The following is a 25,077-nucleotide window of genomic DNA, read 5'->3' on the forward strand; positions in this document are numbered from 1 at the left end:
TAAATCTGACCATGTCACTATCTATTTGATCAACTCTACTGGTGTCCTTCTTAATTCTAGGGACTAATATTTCCTCACTTTTATCTCATCATTTAAAATTTCCCATTTGATGTTTAAGTTCTATTATGTAAATAATTTATTGTAGTGGTACATGCATATAATTTATAAATAAGCCACTATATATGTATAGCTAGTACACAATCAGAAATATTTTATTGATGGGATTGCTTGATCAGAAAAGTCTAGATTAGTACTCTAGAAGATAACATATGTGACTAGTGTCCCCAAGAAATGGAAACAGGTAGATCTGAGAAGGTTTGGATATATTAATATGATAAATACATAATCATCTGTTAAGAACTTCTTTCATCTATAAAATTTGGGCATTGAACTAGATGACCTCCAAGGTTCCTTTCTGCTCTTGTAGGCTATGAGTCTAAGAGGTAGCATGCAAAAACTAGTGCTGGTTTGGGAGACTGAAGACTCAGATTCTAGTTTTATCACCAACCAGCTCTGCCACTGACCATATGAAAGACTTTGGACAAATCAATATACCTCTCTCCACCTCGTCTATAATGAAAGAGGGCTGGATGAGGTTCCTTTCTGCTCTATCATCTTATCATTCCATAAAGCTTCATGTGAAATAATTATCCCATGTAAAATTGTTGCATGGAGAAGTAGAGTGCTACTTTTGCAGCTGGGAGATTTGACCTCAAACCCTATCTCAAAAGACTTAGATCTGGAAGGGACAATGGAAGCCATAAGTCCAAACCTTTCATTTTCCAGATGAGGAAACTGAGGTAGAGATATTAAATGACTAGGCAAATCACTTAACCTCTCTCTGCCTGTTTCCTCAACTGGAAAATGGGGATAATAAAAGGCCCCTAACATCTAGGGTTGTTGTAAGGATAATTAAATTCAATAAACATTTATTAAGCCCTACTATGTGCCAGGCACTATGTTAAGCACTGTATAAAGTGAGATAATATTTGTTTAAAAAAAGCCATACATACCTAAAGTACCATGTAAAATGCTAGTTTTATTATTATTATTATTATTATTATTATTATTATTATTATTATTATTATTATTATTATATTGACTGGATTAGGAACGAACACATAGAATTCAGGTCTTCCTGACTCCAAGTCCAGAACTCTATCCATTGTACAATTTAGCTGCCACAGATTCCGACTAGCTGTGTGACCCTGGACAAGATACTTAATTCTCTGTGGTTCAATTTCTTCATCTGTAAAATGATGGGGTTGAACTCTTTGTCCTCCAGGGTCCCTTCCAGCTTTAAATAGAGGGTCTTGTGATCTTTAATCCAGTGACTCTACTTGGATTAGGTGCATATTAAATCATTAAATTATGGTAGAATAAAGGTAGAAATGTTATTTAATGCATTATCAATAATCAGGAAGACTATTTCACATATCATTATTATGGGTTTTATTCATAATACTTATGGTTTATTAAAGCTCCCACAGAATGGTTGACCCTTGAATTTAAAAATCAGCTAATAATTAGTGTAAAAGTGGAATATGTAACTACAAAGATATCTATTTTTCCACTTTAAAAATGATTTTATGTTGAACTTGCTCTTTTTTCCTGTGAGGAAGGGCTTGTCAGTATGCTTTCCAAATGTAATCTTTTTACAGCTCTAGCTTGCTTGTGTTCCTAGCTATTATAGACACAGAAGGCCCATTTAGGTATTCTACCTATCAAGTATGCAGATTCCATAATCATGATTTTTACCACCACATAAGCAAGAGAATGAGTGAAATAAAAGCAAGTTAGTAGACTCCTATGCCAACATACAGTAATAAGTTAGGAAACTCTTGGAGTGAGGAGTAGAATAATCAATAGGGTGACTTGCTTGGTTGAAACAATAACAAATTACTGCCAAGTGTTCCTTTATTTTCTTACTTTATATGATTTGAACATTAACATTTTTAGTTTGGGGCCTAAGTGTTAGTATTTTGAAGCCAAATTGCAAATCATTCAGGGACATTACCAAATGAATATCCCTAAAATTAAATTCTTCCACCATTTGTAGCCCTATCATTTAGTCTTACATATGTTCTTGTTCTGATGAGATACCCTCAAATAGAAATCTCCCTTGTTGGGATGCCAAGGAGATGTAGCCAATCAAAGAAGATGTCAGGGGGCAGCTAGGTGGCACAGTGGATAGAGCACTGGCCCTGGAGTCAGGAGGACCTGAGTTCAAATCTAGCCTCAGACACTTAACACTTACTAGCTGTGTGACCCTGGACAAGTCACTTAACCCCAATTACCTCACTAAAAAAATAAAAAATAAATATAAGAAAGAAGAAGATGGCAGTCAAAGAGGTATCTGAAAGATGAATTACAAGGAAAAAGGATGTGGTAGTGGTTATAGGAGAAAGTGGAGGATGCTTTCCAGGTAATACAATGGGAAATGGGCCAAGTGTGAGCAGTGGCAATGTTGACAAATTGGGCTAAAGTACCATAAATACATAAAAAATGCAATAATCATTCTTTAAAGAAACTGCCATCATGCCTGCTTGGTACACTCTATTATAAAACTAATAAGTTAGTAATCTACTAGCTATACCCTGTACATAAAGAACAGTTTGATAAAGCGGTATAGTTGTTCACTTAACCCTGTTTGCCTCAGTTTCCTCATTTGTAAAATGAGCTAGAAAAGGAAATAGCAAACCATTCCAGTATCTTTGACAAGAAAACCCCAAATGTGGTCACAGGGAGATGGACATGACTGAAAAACAGTTGAACAACAAAATAGTTGATAGACCAGTGTGATGGGTAGCAACCCAACTTCCTATTTGCCTTTCTTCATATTGTTTATCCTCTCTTTGCATTTTCCCATATACCTGAGTATTTTGTTCTGGTGAGATAAAATAAGTTTTTGGAGAAGTAGGAAGTCAGAGTTATACAGTGACTCATTTGACTCTCTATGGTTGATCTTAGAGGATCAGTTGCAGCATTTCTGGATGGACGGTCAGATGTAACCTCCTACCTGCAGTGGTTCCTTCAGGTTTTGGTAATGATTGATCAACTACCTACTTTTATTTTTCTTTGGCAGCCTCTACATTAGACTACTGGATTGTCTGTGTGGCTTCAGTTTCCTTCAACTATTTATCCATCAGGACATTGATCCAAGTTGTGGGGATCAGAAAGAACTAGATATAGAAATCATAGTTAGCAAAGTCAGTGTATTCTTTATGAAGAAGTAAATCAGTTAGTATGGGCATGGAAAATAAGGCAATCCAGTAATACCAAAGATATACGGTATCACAGTGAAAGGGACTCTAAGACATAATGCACACGTGCAGATTGCCTATTGGATTTCAGGGAGATGCAAAAAACAGGTGAATTTTGATTTGAAGGATAATGAAAAGGAAGTATTTGGTACTAGGTCCTTTGTTATGAAACATAAGGGTAAGAAATCTGAAGTCAGAAGGCCCTTTGGAGAAGTAATCAAATTCTTTTGGCAAAAGGGGGAATAAAAGGAGCCTTTTTCCCCCAAAATGACAACAGCCACTAAGTTGGCATCCTAGGAATGCTATCAAATTTGTCAGTCGATTGAGAAAAAGTGAGCATTGCTATGTAGCAACAGGGGGCTAAAGAAGCTGTGCTAGTTTCTCAGCTGGGTCCTTCCAAGTAAGAACAACAACAACACTTATATAGTTCCTACTACCTACCAGATGCTATGTTAGATCCTTTACAAATATTATTTCATTTGATCCTCACAACAATCTGGCAAGATAGGTGATACTATTATCTCCTTTTTACAGTTGAGGAAACTCTGGCAGACAGAGGGTAAGAGCCTTGCCCAGGGTCACACAGTTGGTAAGTGTCCAAGGCTATATTTGAATACATATCTTCTAGATTCCAGGCCTAGAACTCTATCCACTGTGTCATCCAGCAGTCCCTTTAATAGCTTGCATGTTTGCACATATCAGACAATGACATGGCAGAGCCAGGGACAGCAAAGGTCCTAGATGGTCACTTGCAAGGTCCTATTGCCCACCAATCATGAAACAGTTGAATTATAGCCATCTGACCATTGCCTGGGAATATAAACAAGAGTTCCAATATACTTACAAGCCTGCCTCCAATGATTTTTTTTTCCTCAATGGGTAAAGGTGGAATTGATGTACAGGATAGTGAATAGAGTCTAAATAAACAGATTCTATTGTTCCTTATGATGGGATTGAAGAAAAGACTGAAATAGCCATGACATTTTTCATCTGGAGGAGTGTATTTAGGGGTGCCCCACTTTAGAAACCCTTTACTTTAGCTTCAAAAACATGGTGCCTAGCCATCAGCGCTGGCTTTTAAGAGGTGTTCAATTTTAACATTAACTACAAAATGGGGCCCACCAGACCAGATCCTGTACTATTTATTTATTTGTTTATTTTAGTGAGGCAATTGGGGTTAAGTGACTTGCCCAAGGTCACACAGCTAGTAAGTGTTAAGTGTCTGAGGCCGGATTTGAACTCTGGTACTCCTGACTCCAGAGCCAGTGCTCTATCCACTGTGCCACCTAGCTGCCCCCCTGTGCTATTTATTTACATATAAATTATAGATATTCGAAGTTCTAGCATTTGGTGTGAATGCTTATTAGCTATTGTTATCCCGCAAGATGGAATTTCTACTATACTTTAAAGATTGTCTTTATCACCAGCAGTTCCTTTTCTCAGATGTTATAGATCTGCTGCACTCTTTTTCTGTTATAGTAGGCACGGGGTCATAATAGGCTAGTTTGTGAATCCATCTATGAGAAGAGAGCCCCATTTTTTACTTCAGAGGTAACAGATTTCCACTATGAAAAGGCCATGGAGGTCAGGGTATAATGAGATGCCACAGCATATCTCTTCTTTGATTTCTGGAATACTTGTTGGGTGTATCTGGCCATGGGAATACCTTGGGCAATCTTTCATATATCTGTAAGCAGACCCTCCATTCAGTGAACCTCCAATAGTATCCTATAAACCTTTCTAAAGGTAATTTACAATTTTGGGAGCCCCCATGTTAGTACCATATCTATTTTCTGGTGATCCTTCCTGACTCTCTAATAACCTCTTTCAGATTCCTAAGAAAGTCTATTTTTTTCCCTGTTTAACAAAACATTTTCTTTTTTTTTTTCCTTTTTTTTTTTTTTTTTGGTGAGGCAGTTGGGGTTAAGTCACTTTCCCAGGGTCACACAGCTAGTAAGTGTTAAGTGTCTGAGGCCAGATTTGAATTCAGGTCCTCCTGACTCCAGGGCCAGTGCTCTATCCACTGCACCACCTAGCTGCCCCTTAACAAAACATTTTCTAACTTTGCTTAGACATTGCACTCAGTAAGATTAGCCAAGGCACTGTGGGCTAATTGGATGATTTTAAATTGATTATACTTCACTGATCTTTTAGGACTGGGAGACAAAGTTCACAAAATGTTAGAATGTGGTGGAGGTCCGAAGGAATTCATATCACTTGAACTGGGTCAAGAAGGCTGTATTCCATTTGTCTCTCTGCTAGGTACAGGTTAGATTGTATGTTACAACATTTTCACCAAAATGGACTGTGTTCCACTGAGGTCTACTTTTATGAAAAATGGTGGCCTGCTCCCAACTGGTGCAGGAGGCCAGAAATAAAGAGAAGATGATACTAGTCTGTGGTGATGAAAACATTAAGGGTCTGATGATCATCCCACAGCCATAGATTGTCCATATTTTTTTGCCAAGGAATAAAGATGCTGTCATCTTGGGGAAAGAAGGACAGTGGTATGAACTGTTTTGTTGGGTTTTTTTTTTATGTTAGTGTCCAAAAATTTAGGGAGGGTTCTGCTCTTGTCTAGCATCCTGTGAAGAAATAGATGATGCCATTAGGAATGAAGGCCCCTGAGATTAGATCACTCGTTCAGTCTTGGTTGCAGTGAGGTGTCAAGATATATGCTTCACCCATGCTAAAGACACCTTGGTTTCTAGATATTAGGATTAATATGACTGGCAATTACATGTTATGCCTGGAGGCACTGATGGGGATAGTAAGGGAAATAAATATGATCTATTTTGATCATCAAGAAGTGGAGAGAATATACAAAGTTATCCTTTAAATCATAAGAATTAGTGGGAAGAATCCTCAGTGACATAAAATTTGAAGGTTCCCCATTTGGTTTTATTTTTGACATTGACTTGTAGGCAACTGGTTTTGTGAGTAATGGGATTCATCTGGTTACATTGGCTGTTGTTTTTTTTAACTTTACTGTAGTGCCATATGCTGTAAAGAGATGTTTCCCACTGACTGGATAATGATCTAGAAAGTTTCATGAGGTCTCCGAGTACATTAAGGCCAGGGTCCAGAGTGTGTGCTAGTGGGGAGTTCTAGGACCAGAGGCAAATATAACTGGGCCATCTGACTCCATGGTCCTGGGGAGGGGGAGCGTAGGAGGGGCAGGGGGAGCGCCATGCACTCAACAGCACTTCAGTAAGCCTCATTGATGATAATTGTTTCCAAGTTTCCTTGTACATAGGGTACCCCCAGAGTCAGACAACTGGAAATGGCCAAAATAAACATAAGAATCTCCTACACACCTCCATCATCCACTGGAGGGGGACCAGGAAATAGTGGTTGAACAAGTTTGACCTGGTTCAGTTAGTCCAAGTAAATAGAGGGTTTTTTGCCAGGTCTAGAGAGAAATATGGGTGTATATGGGTTAGAGGAGGAAACGAGTACCTGAAACTCTCATTGTGCTACATTGTGCTAGATCTTAGAGAGTGGTAGCAATCCCAACCTGAACATTTTTTCTATTTGAGTAAGTCAGATCACCCCTCCCCACACTGACCCATGAGCATCACTTCATTCCGTTAAGTATTTTGGTCAGGAATCCAGAAGCTATAGATATCAGCTCTAGGAGAGCCTCCCGATTTTTCAGTTCCAGTGTGAAGAGGATTATTAAAGACCCTCTGGACTTTCCACATAAAGACCTCAGAGTCACCTAGCAATGAGCTGTTTTGGTTTTATTCTCAGCAGTTGGTCCAACTCATAAGATATAACAGTATCTCTTATACCTCAGGACCCTCCAAAGACTATGAGCTTACAAGAACTGTGCCCATACAGGGTCATTCTCTCTCTTTGGTTGGTAGCTCCTACAACCCAATTTTTATTCTGAGGAAGTGTGCAAAATAAAATAGGTCTATCTAGTGTTTGGTTTTCAAAAAAATATTGTCAATTTGAGAATTTCCAATGGAAAGAGCTCATTAGCCTCTCCAGGGAGTCAAACACAGTGGGTGGAGGGGGAGAGAGGGTAGAAGTGACTCCAGAGCAATTATTCACTTTAATATGACAATGTATGACTTATAGCAGTAGGAATGTTGGCAAGATCCAATTTTCTTCCCCATATCTGAGAACCCCAATAGGCTCAAGGGACTTTTTTTAAAATGGCAGGGGTGGGGACCAAAAACAATGTCATAACTCACTTTTATAGTACCCAGAGAGGGAACCTCCTCAAAGTAGAATCCATATACCAATCACCAAGTAGGGAGCCATTGTATCTGTAACCCAATTAATATAGCTGCGGTAGAAATTCAGATCCAGGTCTCCCCCAAACAACCTACCTTATAATAGTATGAATTCTGTAATATCTTGGCCTCATTGGTGGGATAGTCTTTGGGCCCGAGTGCCAAAACACCTGAATCAGGGCCAAGAAATCAGCAACTTGTCTACTTCTTTACTATTTCAATATATCACTGAACTATTAATTTTATCAATGTCAGCAATATTTCCAAATGTTCAGATCTCAGTCCATCCACACTTTTACTCCCTGTGCAGCTTTTGTTTATTTTCTGCCATAAATCCTCCATGACGACCCTACCCACTGCCTTCCTTTAAGTCTTTAAATATTTAACAGGCAATACTTTTGCTCCATGAACAGCTCTCCTCCTTTTCGGTATCCAACTGTGTGTTCTACTCCAAACTAGAATGAGAAGATGTTTTAGGGTTTGTTGTGACCTACACAAATCTTGTCCTATGTCATAGAGTTAGCCACTATGATGGCAATTTGTATGTACCCCAAAATAAAATAAATAAATAAATAACTTAATATGATATCATATAATTTGTAATTTATAATAAATGATATAAAAAGAAATATACTTGTATATACCCAAATAAATCTTAAAATTAAAAGAAATATAAACCATACAAATGGATATAAGTCCTATTGATTTCTTGGTTTATAAAGTGAATAAAATATTTTGTTTGAAAATATTCTGACATTTTATTAGAAAAGTTGAAGGGAAAGATTTTCAAGGTTGTCTACTTGTTAAAATTGCCTGGAGGTTGGTTTAATATCAGGATGTAAGTTATGTTTTAATGAAATTTTGTCCCAGCTTCATTTGAAGAAAAATCAGAAATCTTTTCAATTATTTGCTATGCATGCTAACCTTTTATATTACCCAAGGTAGGAAAGATATAGGGTGGATTTTTCCTTAATCAATTGCAATTGTTTGACAGTAAAATAACATAACATTTATCTAAATTACCTTCTAAGATCAGTGTCACTGGTTTTCAGGACACATAAAAGTATTTTCCCTTTTATATGAGGAAAGAAAAAGTTATAAAGAAACTAATATTAAATAAAATACACCAATTACTTAGATATCAGTCAAGTTTTAAGAAATAATAAATTCATCCAGTGATTTAGGACTTTTTCCCTTTCTGATGACTTCTTTTGTCAAAATCAAAATATTTATTTTCTCCTTGTTAAAATACTAATGCAGTTTCTAATAATATATTTGAGCTTGCTGAGAAACAGCATGGTGTAGTGAAGAGAAAGACAGCCTCAAAGCCAGGAAAGACCAAGTTTAAGGCTTACCTCTGGAGACCCTGGTCAAGTCACAACTATAAATACAGAGAAGGTGCCAAACTGCTTTGGGAGAGGGAATTTCCTCACCCAGGTCTTCCCTTTACAATAAAATCACAAGTCCAGTCTTTATCCCTTAAATCTGCTAGAAAGCCACTATTTTTTTCATATAATAATAAGAGCTAACATTGATATAGTGCTGAGTAGTAGGCTCCAAGAACCATGCTAAACACTTTACAATTGATATCTCATGTGATCCTTACTATATCCCTGGAAGGTAAATTCTGTTATTATTTCCATTCTATGGGAGAGGAAACTGAGGCAAACAGATTAAGGAAATTGCCTGCGGTCACACAGATAGTTAGTCTAAGGCAGGATTTGAACTCAGGTGAGCACTCTATTCACTGTACCACCTACCAGCCTCGAATCAAAAATCAACAAATCCCCATAATTAATACTTTATCAGATTCTGATAAATGACAAACCTACCTTCAATCAGTAACTAGATTGTGCTGGACTATGAGTTTTCATGGATTAAAGTTTTCATACAAGAGAAAAACAGGGGGGCAGCTTGGTGGTGCAGTGGATAGAGCACTGGCCCTGGATTCAGGAGGACCTGAGTTCAAACATTTGACACTTACTAGCTGTGTGACCCTGGGCAAGTCAATTAACCCTCATTGCCCCACAAAAAGAGAGAGAGAGAGAGAGAGAGAGAGAGAGAGAGAGAGAGAGAGAGAGAGAGAGAGAGAGAAGGAAGGAAGGAAGGAAGGAAGGAAGGAAGGAAGGAAGGAAGGAAGGAAGGAAGGAAGGAAGGAAGGAAGGAAGGAAGGAAGGAAGGAAGGAAGGAAGGAAGGAAGGAAGAAAGAAAGAAAGAAAGAAAGAAAGAAAGAAAGAAAGAAAGAGAAAGAAAGAAAGAAAGAAAGAGAGAAAGAAAGAACGAACGAACATACCTGCACATGGGCATTTTGTGGTATAGATATGGTCAGATAAGTCAGAGTAATATCTAGGTAGTATATGCCAATTAGGTGGAAAGAGAGAAGAATTTAGAACTCTGAATTAACTTGACATACCTTAGGTCCATACTTTTATAAAAGATATCACGTTAATCACACACACACACACACACAGAGGATATCACATTAATACACACACACAGGGGGATACACACAATTTGCTAATTGATGGGGAAAATCTCTTACAAATGGCAGTACTTTAAGTAAAGAAAGTAAATATTTTCTTTCACTTCTTGTTCAGTCAATTTTCAGTTGTGTCTGATACTTTATGACCCCATTTGTGGTTTTCTTGGCAAAGATCCTAGAGTGATTTGCCATTTCCTTCTCCAGCTCATTTTATAGATGAGAAGAGGCAAATAGGGTTAAGTGACTTTTCCAGGATCACACAACTAGTAAGTATCTGAATTCACATTTGAACTCAGGTCTTCTTGACTTCAGGCCGAGTGTTCTATTCAGTGTAATACCTAGCAGTTCTCTTTTCCTCCTTAGATTAAACTATATGGTAAACAAGAGGGCAATAATTACAATTACAATAATTGACATATTCTCTTGATCAACTTTTTAATAAGGAAAATCCTTTGTATTTTAATGGGATTTGGGTAAGTTGGGGAAGGGTATTTTGTGGGGTTCTTTCTCAAGAAAGAATAGTATCTTGTGAAGGCCAAGGGTCTTTTATCCAATTCAGAACCTGTAATAAGCAAAAAGTAGAAAATACTGAAGGGCATTTTGTCATCTTTCTCTTGGGCAAACTTCTATCTGAACTATTTTTATCTCAACTATTTCTTAGAGGATTTATATTAACCTCTGGTTCATTCCTACTTTACTATTTCTGAGTTTATAACAGTATATTGGATGGAAAATCAAATCTTCTAAAATCCATTTTGTTTCAATAGTACCTGTCCCCAGTAGCACTAAAATTAAATATACATACCCAATCTAAAAGAAGCTAAGTACAGCATATTGAATGGATACTTCACAACCATTGCTTCTATTGCACATACTTATTACAATCCCTAAATACATCACAGAGATAACAAAATCTGTTTTAATGATAAACAAGAGAACCTCTTAAAATTGTTATTATATAGTTCTAAGGAGTTTTGTTATTATTATAGTTTAAAGACTATGATGTTTATAACTATGAATAATTTTTTCTGAATACATTCCTTCATAGGACTGTTTTTATAAAATCATATTTATCATTGTTATCAAACAATATTAGGTATGTCCATATATGTGTAATGGACAGCTAGGTGGCATAGAGGATAGAGTGCTAGTCCTGGAGTCAGTAAGACTCATCTTTGTGAGTTCAAATCTGATCTCAGACACTTGCTAGCTATGTAATCCTAGTCAAGTCATTCAACCCAGTTTGCCTCAGTTTCCTCCTATGTAAAATAAGCTGGAGAAGGAAATGGCAAAACACACCAGTAATATCTTTGCCAAGAAAACCCCAAATGGGGTCATAAATAGTCAGACATGACTAAACAACAAAATATATGTGTGGTACTATGCTATATGCTGGAATATTTAAGAGATAGGGGGCTATGCTCTCTCAAAAGCTTTATGAAATTTAAATCATATGTAAGAACATATTTGAATAAATATGTGGTCCCACTGCCACCAGCCTAATCCAATTGCTTATTTCATTTCTAAACAATTGTAACAGTCTCAGTAGTTTCCTTTCCCCACTAATTCATCCTGCATGTTACCATCAGATTAATTTTTACTAAATTAGTTTTTACTAAAATGTTAATAACAAATTATACTTAAAACTGTATTTTACATTCCCTTTTTTTTGAGAGCCAGTTATTAAACCTTTACCAGCACTCCCTGGGTATAAGGACGATATTAAAATTGGTCTCAAAATCCAGAATCTATAAGACTACTCCAGAAGCTATTATATACTCAGGATTAAAATTAATTAGATAGCATGTCCAAAATATGTCAGCAGGGTCTGTTTCTCTTTAACTTGCTGTTACCTATCTCTCAGAATATGGATCTGTGTGATATTCTTAGCGTATGTCTGACTTACATGAGTACTTCAGGTAAAAGTGAAATTTGGTGGCAGAATTATGTAATTCTCATGTCCCTCTGTTTCATTTTAACTGACAAGCTTTGGTGTGAGCGTCCTTGGAAGAAGGCAAAAAATTGCATTTTGGGGGCAGCTAGGTGGTGCAGTGGATAAAGCACCAACCCTGGATTCAGGAGGACCTGAGTTCAAATCCAACCTCAGACACTTGACACTTACTAGTTGTGTGACCCTGGGCAAGTCACTTAACCCTCATTTCCCTGCAAAAAAAAAAAAAATGCATTTCTTTATCAGGGTAATAAAAGGAGTGGTTGGAGAGGGAGGGAATCTAATAGAAAAAATGTTAAGGATGATAAATGGAAAAATCTAGTCAATGTTTTGCACACTGGTGAAAATTTTGGCAAGCAGAAGGAACTTTTTATTTTAATCTAAAGCAAAATCTAAGAGAACTCCGGCATGTGCCATTTTTTTTCTCTGTGATTGGTCTCCTTAGCAATTCATGGATTATCATTCATTCTTTAATAAATAAATAAATAGATTTCCTTAACTGCCACTTCATGTTTCATTTCATATAATTAAGAGTTCTCTGAAAGAAAATATTGGTATTCCCTTCATTTCTTAAAGCCTAAGAACACACTGCCTGTTTCAATGATTTATTTATGCTCATTAGAAACGTTTTTATTTCAATCTTGGTGATTTTGCATTTAATTTCTTAAAAGCCCATAGACAACCTTTTTTGCAGCTTTCATTTTGTTGACAGAAAGTTACAGAAGGTTGGGAATAAGGTTGATATTTTCTTGCAGTTTTTGTGTGCACATGCGTGTATGTTTCTATAGAGGGTGAGGGGGGCAGAGGGTTCCCCTAAAAGAAGGAGATAATTAGCAGTTCATAGGCAACATTATAGAAATGGATTCCTAAGGAATTCCCAGGTCTAGCCAGACTCAGAATTTAACTCTCTTTCTTTCCTGCCTTAGTTCTTTAGACACTATTGTATAAATTTTTAACTTCAAAGAACACATTTTCTCAAGTGTTCATCCATCTTCAACAATCTAGTCCAAAGGTTGTGTCCCTAATGCAGAGCTGCCCCACATCCTCCAAGGTAACAGTGGCCTGTGGAGTAGGTGGCAGAGACAAGCTGAGGCTTCTCAGTATGCATCACAATAGAGATACCAGATGACTCATGATAGCTGAAGGCAAGAGCAAGAAGAGTGGAGGCAGTAGAGGATTTACTTGAAAAAGTCTGGATCACAGAGTCAGTGGGAGAGAGGGGCCATGCCTTTATAAAATAGTCACCATCAGGGGAGGCTAGGTGGCACAGTGGATAAAGCACCGGCCCTGGAGTCAGGAGTACCTGAGTTCAAATCTAGCCTCAGACACTTAACACTTACTAGCTGTGTGACCCTGGGCAAGTCATTTAACCCCAATTGCCTCACTTAAAAAAATAGTCACCATCAGTCAATCAACAAGCATTCATTAAGCACCTACTATGTTGCCAAGCACTGTTTCAGGCATTAGGAATACAAAGAAAAAAAAGTAAAAAAAAACACAGTCCCTTCTGTCAAGGAGTTTATCATCTAATTTGGGGGACAACATGTAAACAACCACAAGGTTTATAGATAATAAATAAGAGATTATTAACAGAGGGAAAACATAAAGATAAAGGAGGATTGGCAAAGTCTCCTTGTAGAAGGTGTTATTTTAGCTGGGACTTCAAAGGAGTGAGAGCTTCCAGGAGACAGAGAAAAGAAGGGAGAAAATTCTCAGGCATAGGGGACAGTCAGTGAAAATATCTGGAGTTGAGAGATAGAATATCATGTGGGTCGAACAGCAGAAAGACCCATATCACTGGTTCACAAAGTATGTGGAGAAAACTAAGATATAAGCAGACCAGAGAGGTAGGAGGGGACTAGGTTATGAGGGACTTTGAATATCAAACAAAGGATTTTATATCTAATCCTGGTGGTTATGGGGAGCCACTGGAGTTTATTGAATAGGGAGGTGTCTGGGGGGGGGGACGGGGAGGAAACTAGGTGGTGCAGTGGATAGAGCACCAGCCCTGGATTCAGGAGGACCTGAGTTCAAATCTGGCCTCAGACACTTGACACTTACTAGCTGTGTGACCCTGGGCAAGTCACTTGACCCCAATTGCCTCACCAAAAAAAAAAAAAAAAAAGAATAGGGAGGTGACATGGTCAGACCATCATCATCATCATAGTTGTCATCACCACCAACAACACCACCATAATCATCACATTTATATAGTATTTTAAGGTTTGCAAAGTGCTTTGGAAACATTTTATCCTCACAACAGCTCTGTGAGATAGGTGGTATTGTTATTCTTATTTTACAGATTAAATAACTAAGACAGATACCAATTAAGTTACTTGCACAGAGTCATATAGAGAGTAAGTATCTGAGGCCAGATTTGAGTCTTCTCAGCTTCAGATACACATACTCTTTCCAATGTGCCACCTAGTTTACTGTAGGGAAGACCAGTTTGACAGCTGAGTAGAATATTGACTAGTATGAGGAGAGGGACTTGAGGCAGAGAGATCCACCATAAGCTTATTGCAATAATCCAGGCATGAAGTGATAAGGACCTTGACAAGAGTGGTAACCGTGTCAGAGGAAGGAAAGGGTCATATATGAGAGATGTCATGAAATCAACAAGACTTGACAACACATCAGAGGTGGTGGCTGAGAGTGAGGAATTGAGAATAGTATCTGGGGTCACTGGAAGGATGGTGGCACTGTCTACGGTAAGAGAGAACTTGGAAAAATGGGAGATAATAGAAGGGGGATAATTACTGGAGTTTTGACGTGACAACCAGTTTGAGATGTTTAATAGGCAGGTAGAGACATGAGACTGGTGGTCAGGAAAGAGATCAGGCCTGGATTAATGGATCTGGGAATCATCAGCGTAGAGATCCACATCTAAAAACCAATAGAAGTGACTTGATCCCAAAGGCATAGGGTCAGAATTTTAAGTACACAAGAAAGGGAGTCAAGGAACAAAGATGCATTATTTAATTCATTCAGAGTGTCGACTTGATTTAGAATAAGGTGACTAGAGCTAGCACTGCCTACTCCATCTAGCTGATGCCCAGATGCCATAAAGTGGTGCTGACTTGCCTCCCCATTCTTCTGAATGAGAGGCAACTATGCTGGCTCCATTGGTGGATAGCATTTATCAGCATCCATTGGAATGCAAACAGGCATCTACTCATCAGTTTCATTAGTCATTAGCTTATTTTACTACATCTGCTTGAAGGCAATAAAAGTGAGCTGACTTCTTAATTCCCTTTAATTCAGACTTTTTGCTAATTCAGACTGTCCTTCCCTTCAATTAGTCTAATTTAGTGAGATTTTTAATTGTAATACTCAATGGCATTTTATGCATATTCAATTAGTATATTCTCACCTGCATACTTAGGATCTAAAGTGGTACTAAGTGACAGAGAGGGAACAGATTGCAATGTAAGGAGCCTTTTGCCCAACGGGTCTTGCTAGCATCAATTGGGGCAGAAAAAGGAAGTATTTCTCGGTTAACACTTTATTTTGTTGTAGGAGTTATTTCTATTTATAATTATAAAACATGCAGGCTTAAATAAAACAAAATGAAGAAATTTAAGGATCAAATAAGTATCTACTAGATTGTAATTGATATGAAACCAAGGAACATACTGAATTCTTCTGCCTCCCCTCTCCAGTTCCCTTAACAAGACCCCACATAACATACAGATCAGGTGCTTAGCCAAGGAAGAGCTAGGTTCATTGACTCTTTTAATAAACACTAGAATTACCTGCTGTGCTGCTCCCTTGGAGAGATACCACGTTCAGATAAGGTATGGTCACCAACTGCATGCAGCCCATAGAAAGCTAGAGTCAGGGATCCACAAAATTTACTACCCAGAGAGAGAACAGATGACGGTAGAGGCCCCACTTGGGCCTAGTTAATGAATGGTTTGCTCAGCTATGATAGGATCATCACAAAGAGTCTAAGGATCTATCTGTGAAGAAGCCTGCAGGTACAAATAGGAGAGAAAATACAATGTACAAGAAAGGATTTCTGCAACCAGAGCAAACAGATGAAATACTAAATACTTCAGTGACTTTAGAAAGGAACAGTCAGGAACAAAATGCAGAAAGACACATTAGGTAGTTCAGAGACAAAAAGTTGTGATGGTGATTTAGAGATGAGTCTTCTTTGGTCTCATAGGATAGGCCTGGTAAAACTGTCTTCTCTGTTGTTTTGTTTTTGTTTTTTGTTTTTTTGGCAGGGCAATGAGGGTTAAGTGACTTGCACAAGGTCACACAGCTAGTAAGTGTCAAGTGTCTGAGGCCGGATTTGACCTCAGGTACTCCTGAATCCAGGCCCAGTGCTTTATCCACTGTGCCACCCAGCTGGCCCCCTCTGTTGTTTTTTTTAATAATAGCTAACACTTGTATAGTGCCTGCTATGTGCCAGGCACTGTGCTCAGCACTTTACAAATATTATCTAACTGAATCTTCACAACAACCTTAGGAGATGGGTGCTATCGTTAACTTCATTTTACAGTTGAAAAAACTGAAGCAAATAGAAGTTAAGTGGTTTGCCCTGGATCAAATTGTAAATAAAAACAGAATATTTAAAAATACCACTAGGATCCTTTTCTATCCTTCACCCACTCCCCAGATACAATTCCTATTGTTATTATATTTCACATATAAACATTTTCTATACAACACTAAATCAGCTTTTCAATATGTATGGTATAATGCATCATATTTATATTTGCATGGGGCACTAGCAATGTAGGTGAAGATAGGTAGGTGGTAAGGGGGAGATATGGTTGGACTTGGAATTAAGATGTCCTGAGTTCTGACCTCACTTATTATAATCTGTGATCCTGGACAAGTCACTTAGCCTTGTTGCGTTTCAGTTTCTTCATCTGGGAATAATAACAGCACCTACCTTCCAGGATTGTCATAAGGATCAAATGAAAAGGTATTTGTAAAGTGCTTTGCAGACCTTAAAATGCCATCTAAAGACTATTTGTTATTAAAAATGCAGTCAGTTAACTTAATCTTTGTTGTCTTTAGACCTTTCCTTTCTTTATTTTTAATTTTATTTTATTTTTGCAGGGCAATGAGGGTTAAGTGACTTGCCCAGGTTCACACAGCTAGTAAGTGTCAAGTGTCTGAGGCTGGATTTGAACTCAGGTCCTCCTGAATCCAGGGCCAGTGCTTTATCCACTGGGCCACCTAGCTGCCCCCTCCTTTCTTTAATTTTTACTCAGTGCCTAGTTTTCTTCCCATACTTTCCTATCCCCTGGATGCCTCCAAACTGAAAAATCATCACTTTAATACCCTATGGAACTAAGCAAAACTTTACTCACATACTTCCCCTTCTATCCTAGTCTCCCATGTCATTATATCTCACTCCTTATCACCTCTGATTTGTAAGTAAAAATTACAACACATTTATTTATTCTTTTGTGACATTTTGTTTCTTTGCTACTAAATGAATTTATCAAATCTTGGTTGAAGAATCCTATCTTCCAGTCTTCTGTAAGCTTAATGTCTCAAGTTATAGTCACAAGCAATTTCAGGCTTGCAGCTACTACTATTACTACTAATACTAATACTACTACTAATAATAACAACAATCCCTAACATCTTTATAGTGCTTTAAAGTTTACCAAGCAGTTTGTATATATATTATTTCTGAAAGTGACTTGACTAGCATCATACAGCTAGTGCCTATATGCGGCAGGATTCAAACTAGTCTTACTGACTCTATGCCCTGTGCTTTCTCTCTAGTATACTACCTATCCCCATGTAAATTGAGGTTCTACCGTACATTGCCATTCAAATAATTTTAAATTTCTTTAAGAAGGCTTTAACATTTTTCTAGTAAACAAAATAAATCTAAAACAGTCATTACTTTCAGGGTAGAGGAGAATGTTAGTGAATAAAGGAATGAACCTAAGGTCTAAAGAAAATGGTAAGGAAGCAGATGGAATGAAGATAACAGTTGGTCAGGGAAACAAAAATTTAAAGGATATAAGTGAAGAGGTTGTTGCTAAGAATTTATTGAGTTTTGTCAATCTGCTAAATTTACCCCAGAGGAAAAGGTGTTGTTTTTTTTAATAATTAATTGAATATAAACTCCTTGAGATAAAGAACTGTTTCATATGTATGTTCATATTTCTGCTGTTGAGCACATGGTTCCTACTTCATAATCATTGAGTTGAATTGAAATAGGAAAATGAATGTAACTGACATGCACTATTAGCTAAGTTACTGATACATTTACTCAGAATAGAATCTTGGACTTTAAGAGGGACCCCAAGGGTCATGTAGCCAAACTTGTAGATACATATAGTTAGTCCTCAAAGATGCATATTGTGTAAATTCCTTCAAACTCTTAAAGGGAATCTCCCTCAACAACATTCCCACAGAGTAGTCATCCAGAATTTACTGAAAGACTTTTACCTTCAAATTCACCCCCTTTGCACTCTTAGATCACTGTAATTATTTCAAAGTTTCTCCTTAAATCACCCCCAAAACTGCCTTCCTAAAAAGAAGTTTTCTTCCCTCCAGTTCTATAGAGTATATGGTATAGATTGATATGAGATAAAATTTGGCAGGTTGTTTATGGGCAGATTATGGAGGCCTTTAAATACCAAACAGCTCAAGACTTTCTTGACAAAGGTAACCAACTAACATTTTTGAGTAGAGAAGTGATGCTGCTATATTTAACATGATTAGCCTGGTAGAGGTAGATAAATTTCGGAGGGCTAAGATTGGGCAAAGAGACCAATTAGATGACTGTTTTTATAATGATAATGTAGCCTTCAAAAGTGATGGCAATAAAAATTAAAAGGAGATGAAACTGAGACACATTAAAGAGGTAGAATCAACAAGACATAGCAACTGATTGGCAACGGATGGGGAAAAATTAAAGATTTCTAAAAGAGATAGAGTGTACAGTGGTGCCACAAACAGAAATAATGAACACACACATGGATCTCATGTTGATTGTGAGATAAGATGTGATGATGCTTGTAAAGTTATTTATACACTTTAAAGCACTATATAAATATTAGCTATTTTTTTTTAAGAAAAGATAAACTCAGTATTGTATGTGCTGAATTTTAGGTCCCAGGGAAATGTTCCGGTATAATTGTACTTTAGATTAATAGAAATGTAGGTCTGGATCTCAAAAATGAAGTTAGAACAAGATATAGAAATTAAAGAGCCCTCTGCATAGACAGAGTAACAAATGCTATGACTGAGATTACAAAGAGAGAAAGAATAGAGGGAGAAGAAAAGAGAACCGAAGGCAAACCCTGAAGAGACAACTAAATTAAGGAGTGGTAAGAGGATAAAGAACCCAATAGGGGCAGCTAGGTGGCACAGTGGATAAAGCACCGACCCTGGAGTCAGGAGTACCTGAGTTCAAATCCAGCCTCAGACACTTGACAGCTGTGTGGCCCTGGGCAAGTCACTTAACCCCCATTGCCCCGCAAAAAAAAAGAAAAGAAAAGAAAAAGAACCCAATAGAAGAATGATCTCTAAAGAGAATCAAGAGATAGTAATTTTACTTTTGTCCTGTATCTTTCTTCCCTTTTTGGACAAACTCCTTGAGAACATCATTACAGTGGATGTATCCACTACCTTACCTCTTACTCTCTTCTTAATTCTCTACAATCTGGCTTCTGACTTCATAATTCAGCCAAAACTTCTCTCTCCCAAGTTATTAATGATGTCTTAGTTGCCAAATCAGATAGGTAAAAGAAGAATAAAAAGACAGTGGTTTCCTGAAAATCTACAAAGGAGGGTATCCAGGAAGAAAGAGTCAGCAGTGTCAAAGGCTGCAGAGAGGTCAAGGAGAATGAGGACTCAGAAAAGGTCATTGGATTAAGAAATTAAGAAACCAATAGTAAGTTTGGAGAGGGTAGTTTTAGTACAATGATAAGGTCAGAAGCTAGATTGTAAAGGATTAAGAAAAAAGTTGAGAGGAGAGAAAATGAAGGCAACTGTTGTAGACAGTTGAATTGGTTCACCAAGGGGTCAAGATAGGGAGAAGAGGAGAGAGTGGGTAATTCAGGGGAGATGGCATTTAAAGCCCTTCGCAAACTGCCTCCAATATACCTTTCCAGTCTTACAATACATATTCCTTTACACACAAGATGGTCCAGTCAAGATGGCCTTCTTACTCTTTCTCAGTATGACAGCTAAGTGGTACAGTGGATAGAGTGCTGGGCCAGAATTCAGAAAGTCCTGGACTCAAATCTAGCAATTTGGGGCAGCTAGGTGGCGCAGTGGATGGAGCACCGGCCCTGGAGTCAGGAAGACCTGAGTTCAAATCCGGCCTCAGACACTCGACACTCACTAGCTGTGTGACCCTGGGCTAGTCACTTAACCCCAAGTGCCTCACCAAAAATAAATAAATAAATAAATAATCTAGCAGCTTACGACCCTGGGCATGTCACTTAACATCTGCCTACAGTTTCCTCAATTGTAGAAAGGAGATAATAATAATAGATAATAATTCTAAAGTTCTTGGCATATAGGAGATGCTTAACAAATGCTCTTTTCCTTTTTTCCTTCCCTTTCTACCCACACATGGTCCCCTTCATCTCCCTTCCCCAAACCTTTACACTGACTCCTACCTGAAGCTCTCATTACTTTCAGTGTTCAAATCAAGGCTTTCCTGTTCTCTCACTAGTCCCTTCTCTCCACAGAATTACCTTGTTTATTTTGTATATATCCATATTGTCTCACCTGAGAGAACATAAGCTCCTTGGATGCATAAAATGTCATTTTTGTCTTTGTCCCTCCAGAGCTTTGATCAGTGCCTGACACCAAGTAGGCGCTTAACACATAATTGTTGCTTGATTTAAGGCGGATACTTGGCAGCATCAAAAGCTACAGTCAAGGCTAAGGACTTGGAGGGAAAGCCATTGGATTTGTCATTTAAGTCATTAATGTCCTTTGAAAGAGAAGTTTTGGTAATTAGAAAGTTAGCTTGAGTAGAAGCCACAGAGCCAGGGATTGAACAGAGAGGAGGTAGGAAAGAAATAAAACTTCTGGTGTAAACTCCTTTTTGAAAGAAATTTAGTTATGAAAGGGTGGAAAAATAAAGATACTTGAATGGAAAAGGAGGCCTTTCTCTTCTTTTTTTAGGATTGAGGACCCCTGAGAATATTTGTTAGCTATAGGGAGCCTAGTGGTGGGATAGATTTTATAGGGAAAGTGACGGTTTCAGTTTTTTATATATTCATTTTGTGATGCCAGAAGCCCACCTAAAAATTCATTATGAGCTGGCCATTTATACTGTCTAATTTGGCGTATTATTATATTTTTCAAAATGTCTAAGTGCTTGATACATGTCGACTGTGGAACTTCTTATCAGGATAAATTTGACAATGCCACCCAGCTTTAGAAACTCTCTCAAAATTGGGAAAAAAGAACAAAAAAAAAGTCTAGGATAGACTATACTTTCTCAATATATGTAATGAACCAGACAGAGAAGAAACACCCACCCCAGATCAAGCAAGCAAGGGCAGCATATCACCAAGTAAATTATGCTGTCCTTGTGCACAGGCATTACATTACACAAACTGTTCTTCTAAGTGAGAGAATTTGTCCCTTAGAAATTGCTCATTGGTACATTTGGACGCTATATATCATGTTAAAGATCCATAAATGTCACCATGGTGGGGTTAGATATGATGCATTGTAATATCTTCCCCAAATCTGCATAGAGTTCTTCTGCTCAACAGATTGTCATGATGCATTGCTTTAGAAGCCCTACTACAGTGCTTCAGGGACACTCTGAAATGCCTCATGGGAATCTCCCTAAATCATCAGCACATAGACAGAAATACCAAGAAACTAGGATGTCACTTTTTTGGGGATGTAACAAAAAGAACCCTTAAATGGAACTTTTTATGTTTATAGTATAGAGTTTTTCTGCCAATATTTCATGATTTATTGTTCTTCTTCATTGTGAAAAGTAAAGTTGAGGGAGCAGCTAGGTGGTGCAGTAGAAAAAGCACCGGCAGGGGCAGCTAGGTGGCGCAGTGGATAGAGCACCAGCCCTGGAGTCAGGAGGACCTGAGTTCAAATCCAGCTTCAGACACTTGACACTTACTAGCTGTGTGACCCTGGGCAAGTCACTTAACCCCAATTGCCTCACACCAAAAAAAAAGAAGAAGAAGAAGAAAAGAAAAAAAAAAAAAGGACCAGCCCTGGATTCAGGATGACCTGAGTTCAAATCTGGCCTCAGACACTTGATACTTACTAGCTGTTTGACCCTGGGCAAGTCACTTAACCCTCATTGCCAGAAAGAAAGAAAGAAAGAAAGAAAGAAAGAAAGAAAGAAAGAAAGAAAGAAAGAAAGAAAGAAAGAAAGAAAGAAAGAAAGAAAGAAAGAAAGAAAAGTTGGCATTCTAGTTCTAATAATGAAATAGGGTGGTTTCTTATTCTAGCACCATCTTACCACTCCATAAGTTCCTCATAGCCCATAAAGAAATTCTCATTATTGATGCCATGTCATCATTAAGTGAATAAGCCGGATGCTTACCGCCTTTCAATATATTCATACGTATATGCTGTCAGCATTTACATTTTCCAACTTAACCTGGATTGTTTCCTGCAGGCCCTGCGAGGAGAAATCGCCCCTCTTGAAGAAAACGTAAACCATGTCAATGGCCTTGCCCGTCAGCTCACAACGTCTGGCATTCAGCTTTCCCCATATAACCTCAACAGTCTGGAAGACCTGAATACCAGGTGGAAACTTCTGCTGGTAAGCTTTCCATGATCATCTTTGCCATTCTGCACTGGAAAACAGTCATTTCATTTTATCTTTGTGATCAGATTTTGCAAAAGTAGACACTCAGAACCACTTGGTACACTTCTACATGCCTAAATTTTGAAGGGGTTAAGGTAATCACCAAGACTAATAACAACACTCTTCAGTCACTATCTCATCATCTCTCAAGTCAGCATTTAATATTTTGCTAGATTAAATAGCATACAAGTCCCTATAATAAGAAAACTGAATTGGTAACATCAAGCTAGACTTATCTGTTTGTCTCATGTTTGATAAAGCATCTTTTTTTATAGAGTATAGAAAATCTAATTTGTGCCATGGTTAATAATGGTGCTGGCTTCCCAATCCATTGGGCATCAGATATCTCAATCAATACCCATAAATGGAAGTTATTCATGATTTTAAGGTCATAAATGGAGTAGGTTTTCCCCCCACAAGTGTAATCATATCCCCATCTGGATGGATTATTGGCAGGGAGACAGTACCAGAAAGAAGTCCATATGGCCCTCGGTCCTCTTGAGCACACAACTACTACCCCATATGTCCATTCCAACAACTTCCCGAGAGGCTATAATGAAGAACCTACATCTGCTGTCAGTAACAATAAATTGTATTTGCATAAGGCTTTACAAAGCAGCTACTTCCTCCTTTCTCTATGAGATAATACAAATCTCATCATTCCCAATTTTCAGATGAGGAAACTGAGGTTCAGAAAGCATAAGAGACAGTCCACATTTGCATAGCCATTAAGCATCGGAGCTAGGACTTTATATCTTCATCTTCTGATTCCATATCCATTGTTCTTATTATTAAACCCCTCTGACAATAACAGATGCTGCCAGTTTCAGCTGAGTGATTGTCTGCATTATCCTGCTTTAAATGCATATTGGGAGAGGATGCAGGGAATGATGCCTGTGCTTCCACAGTTTCATAGAGTGCGGTGTTGTGTGCTCTTCAGGGTGAAAGAGAGAGCCAGGCAGGATGTGTGCTTTCAAGGCTTTAATGAAAAAATTATGAAGCAGATCTTTTTTTTTTCTACCAAGAGTCCATTTATGGGTATCATTCAAAGTCCTACCAAGAAAAAGATAGTAGATTTTTAATAAATAAAAAAAAATGTTATAAATCTGCTTTACCCTGTAAGATCCTGAACAATTTAAGCCTTGTAGGTGATGGAAGGTCATGAAGCATTCGTACAATTGATTATTATAAATTCTGTTGACAAAAGTGTGACAGAGCTAAATGGGTAGTTACATGCCTTTCTGTGTCTGTGTTATCCATACCCTGCTTAACTGTCATATACTATTAAATTCTTATCAGCACAATCCTTAATATATTTTCCATTTCAAGCATAAATAAGAAAAGTAATAACTGTCCAAAGAAAATCAATGGCCACATTTGTTTCATTCAAGCACACTTGAACTATATCTTAGAATTTGTTCAGACAGCTAAAAAGCTATATTCATTTTTAGAATGAGGTACAAGATTTGTGATAGGAACCTATAAATTCACAAATGATGCTGAAGGATTGTGACCTGTACGAAATCAACACTGAGACATTTTTTCTAGTTGCATTATTTATTTAGATATTATGTTTTAGAAAATATTAGCAATTTAATGTGAATCCATTCTTTAAAATGACTAAGAACTTGCTTGAAAGTACAAGGAAATAAGATATCTGAGTGTCAGCAAAAGGCAAACATACAATGAAATATGGTCCAATCTTTTTTTGAAGTTGCTTCTAGGTTGTTCCTCTATTTTATATTGTTGACATACCCTTAAGTCTAGTCTCCACACCTCTTCCCAAGGTCACATGCAAACATGCACACACACATACCCCTATATGATACTTGGATGTTTTTATATGGTAACCAAAATATTTTGGTAGAGAATAAGACTGGGCTATGGCCATGGGTAGGCATGTCTTAATGACCAAAGCAGTCTACATCTAAAATAAATATCTTATCAAAACGATTGATGGAGGCAATCTGCCTCAATTTTTGTCTTTCTATCCTAAACACCTAGAGCACACTATAAATTTGTTTTTTAAAAAAAATCTTGTTGAATTGAATCTGTTATCAAGGTATGGTTTTTATTCTCACTGAAATCAGTACTCATTAAGATAGCTGAACTTCTTGATTAAACATGAGTTGCCTCCATCAGGACATTCAACAGTGGTTGCAGGGAAAATATTACCCAATTTCATCACAAGAATGGTAAATGCCAAGCATTGACATCTAACTACCACTGAGATGCAAGTGTTAGCATTATATTTCCTTGGGGAAAGAGAACAGATAGTTTTGGCATATTTCTACCTGCCATCTATTTTAGACATTAAAAACTTTTTTTCATTCAGTTTAAAC

General features: G+C 37.6%; 1 protein-coding gene across 1 annotated transcript in view; it reads left to right on the forward strand.

Moving 5' to 3' along the window:
- Window positions 1–25,077, forward strand: part of DMD (dystrophin) — a 2,325,391-nt gene that overhangs the window by 1,915,212 nt on the left and 385,102 nt on the right. The window contains 1 exon segment of the mRNA XM_043994767.1: window positions 22,544–22,690. Within this exon segment, the coding sequence (XP_043850702.1) occupies window positions 22,544–22,690 (147 nt within the window).

Source organism: Dromiciops gliroides, chromosome 3 (assembly GCF_019393635.1).
Source record: "Dromiciops gliroides isolate mDroGli1 chromosome 3, mDroGli1.pri, whole genome shotgun sequence".
In the NCBI taxonomy this organism is placed as follows: Eukaryota; Metazoa; Chordata; class Mammalia; order Microbiotheria; family Microbiotheriidae; genus Dromiciops; species Dromiciops gliroides.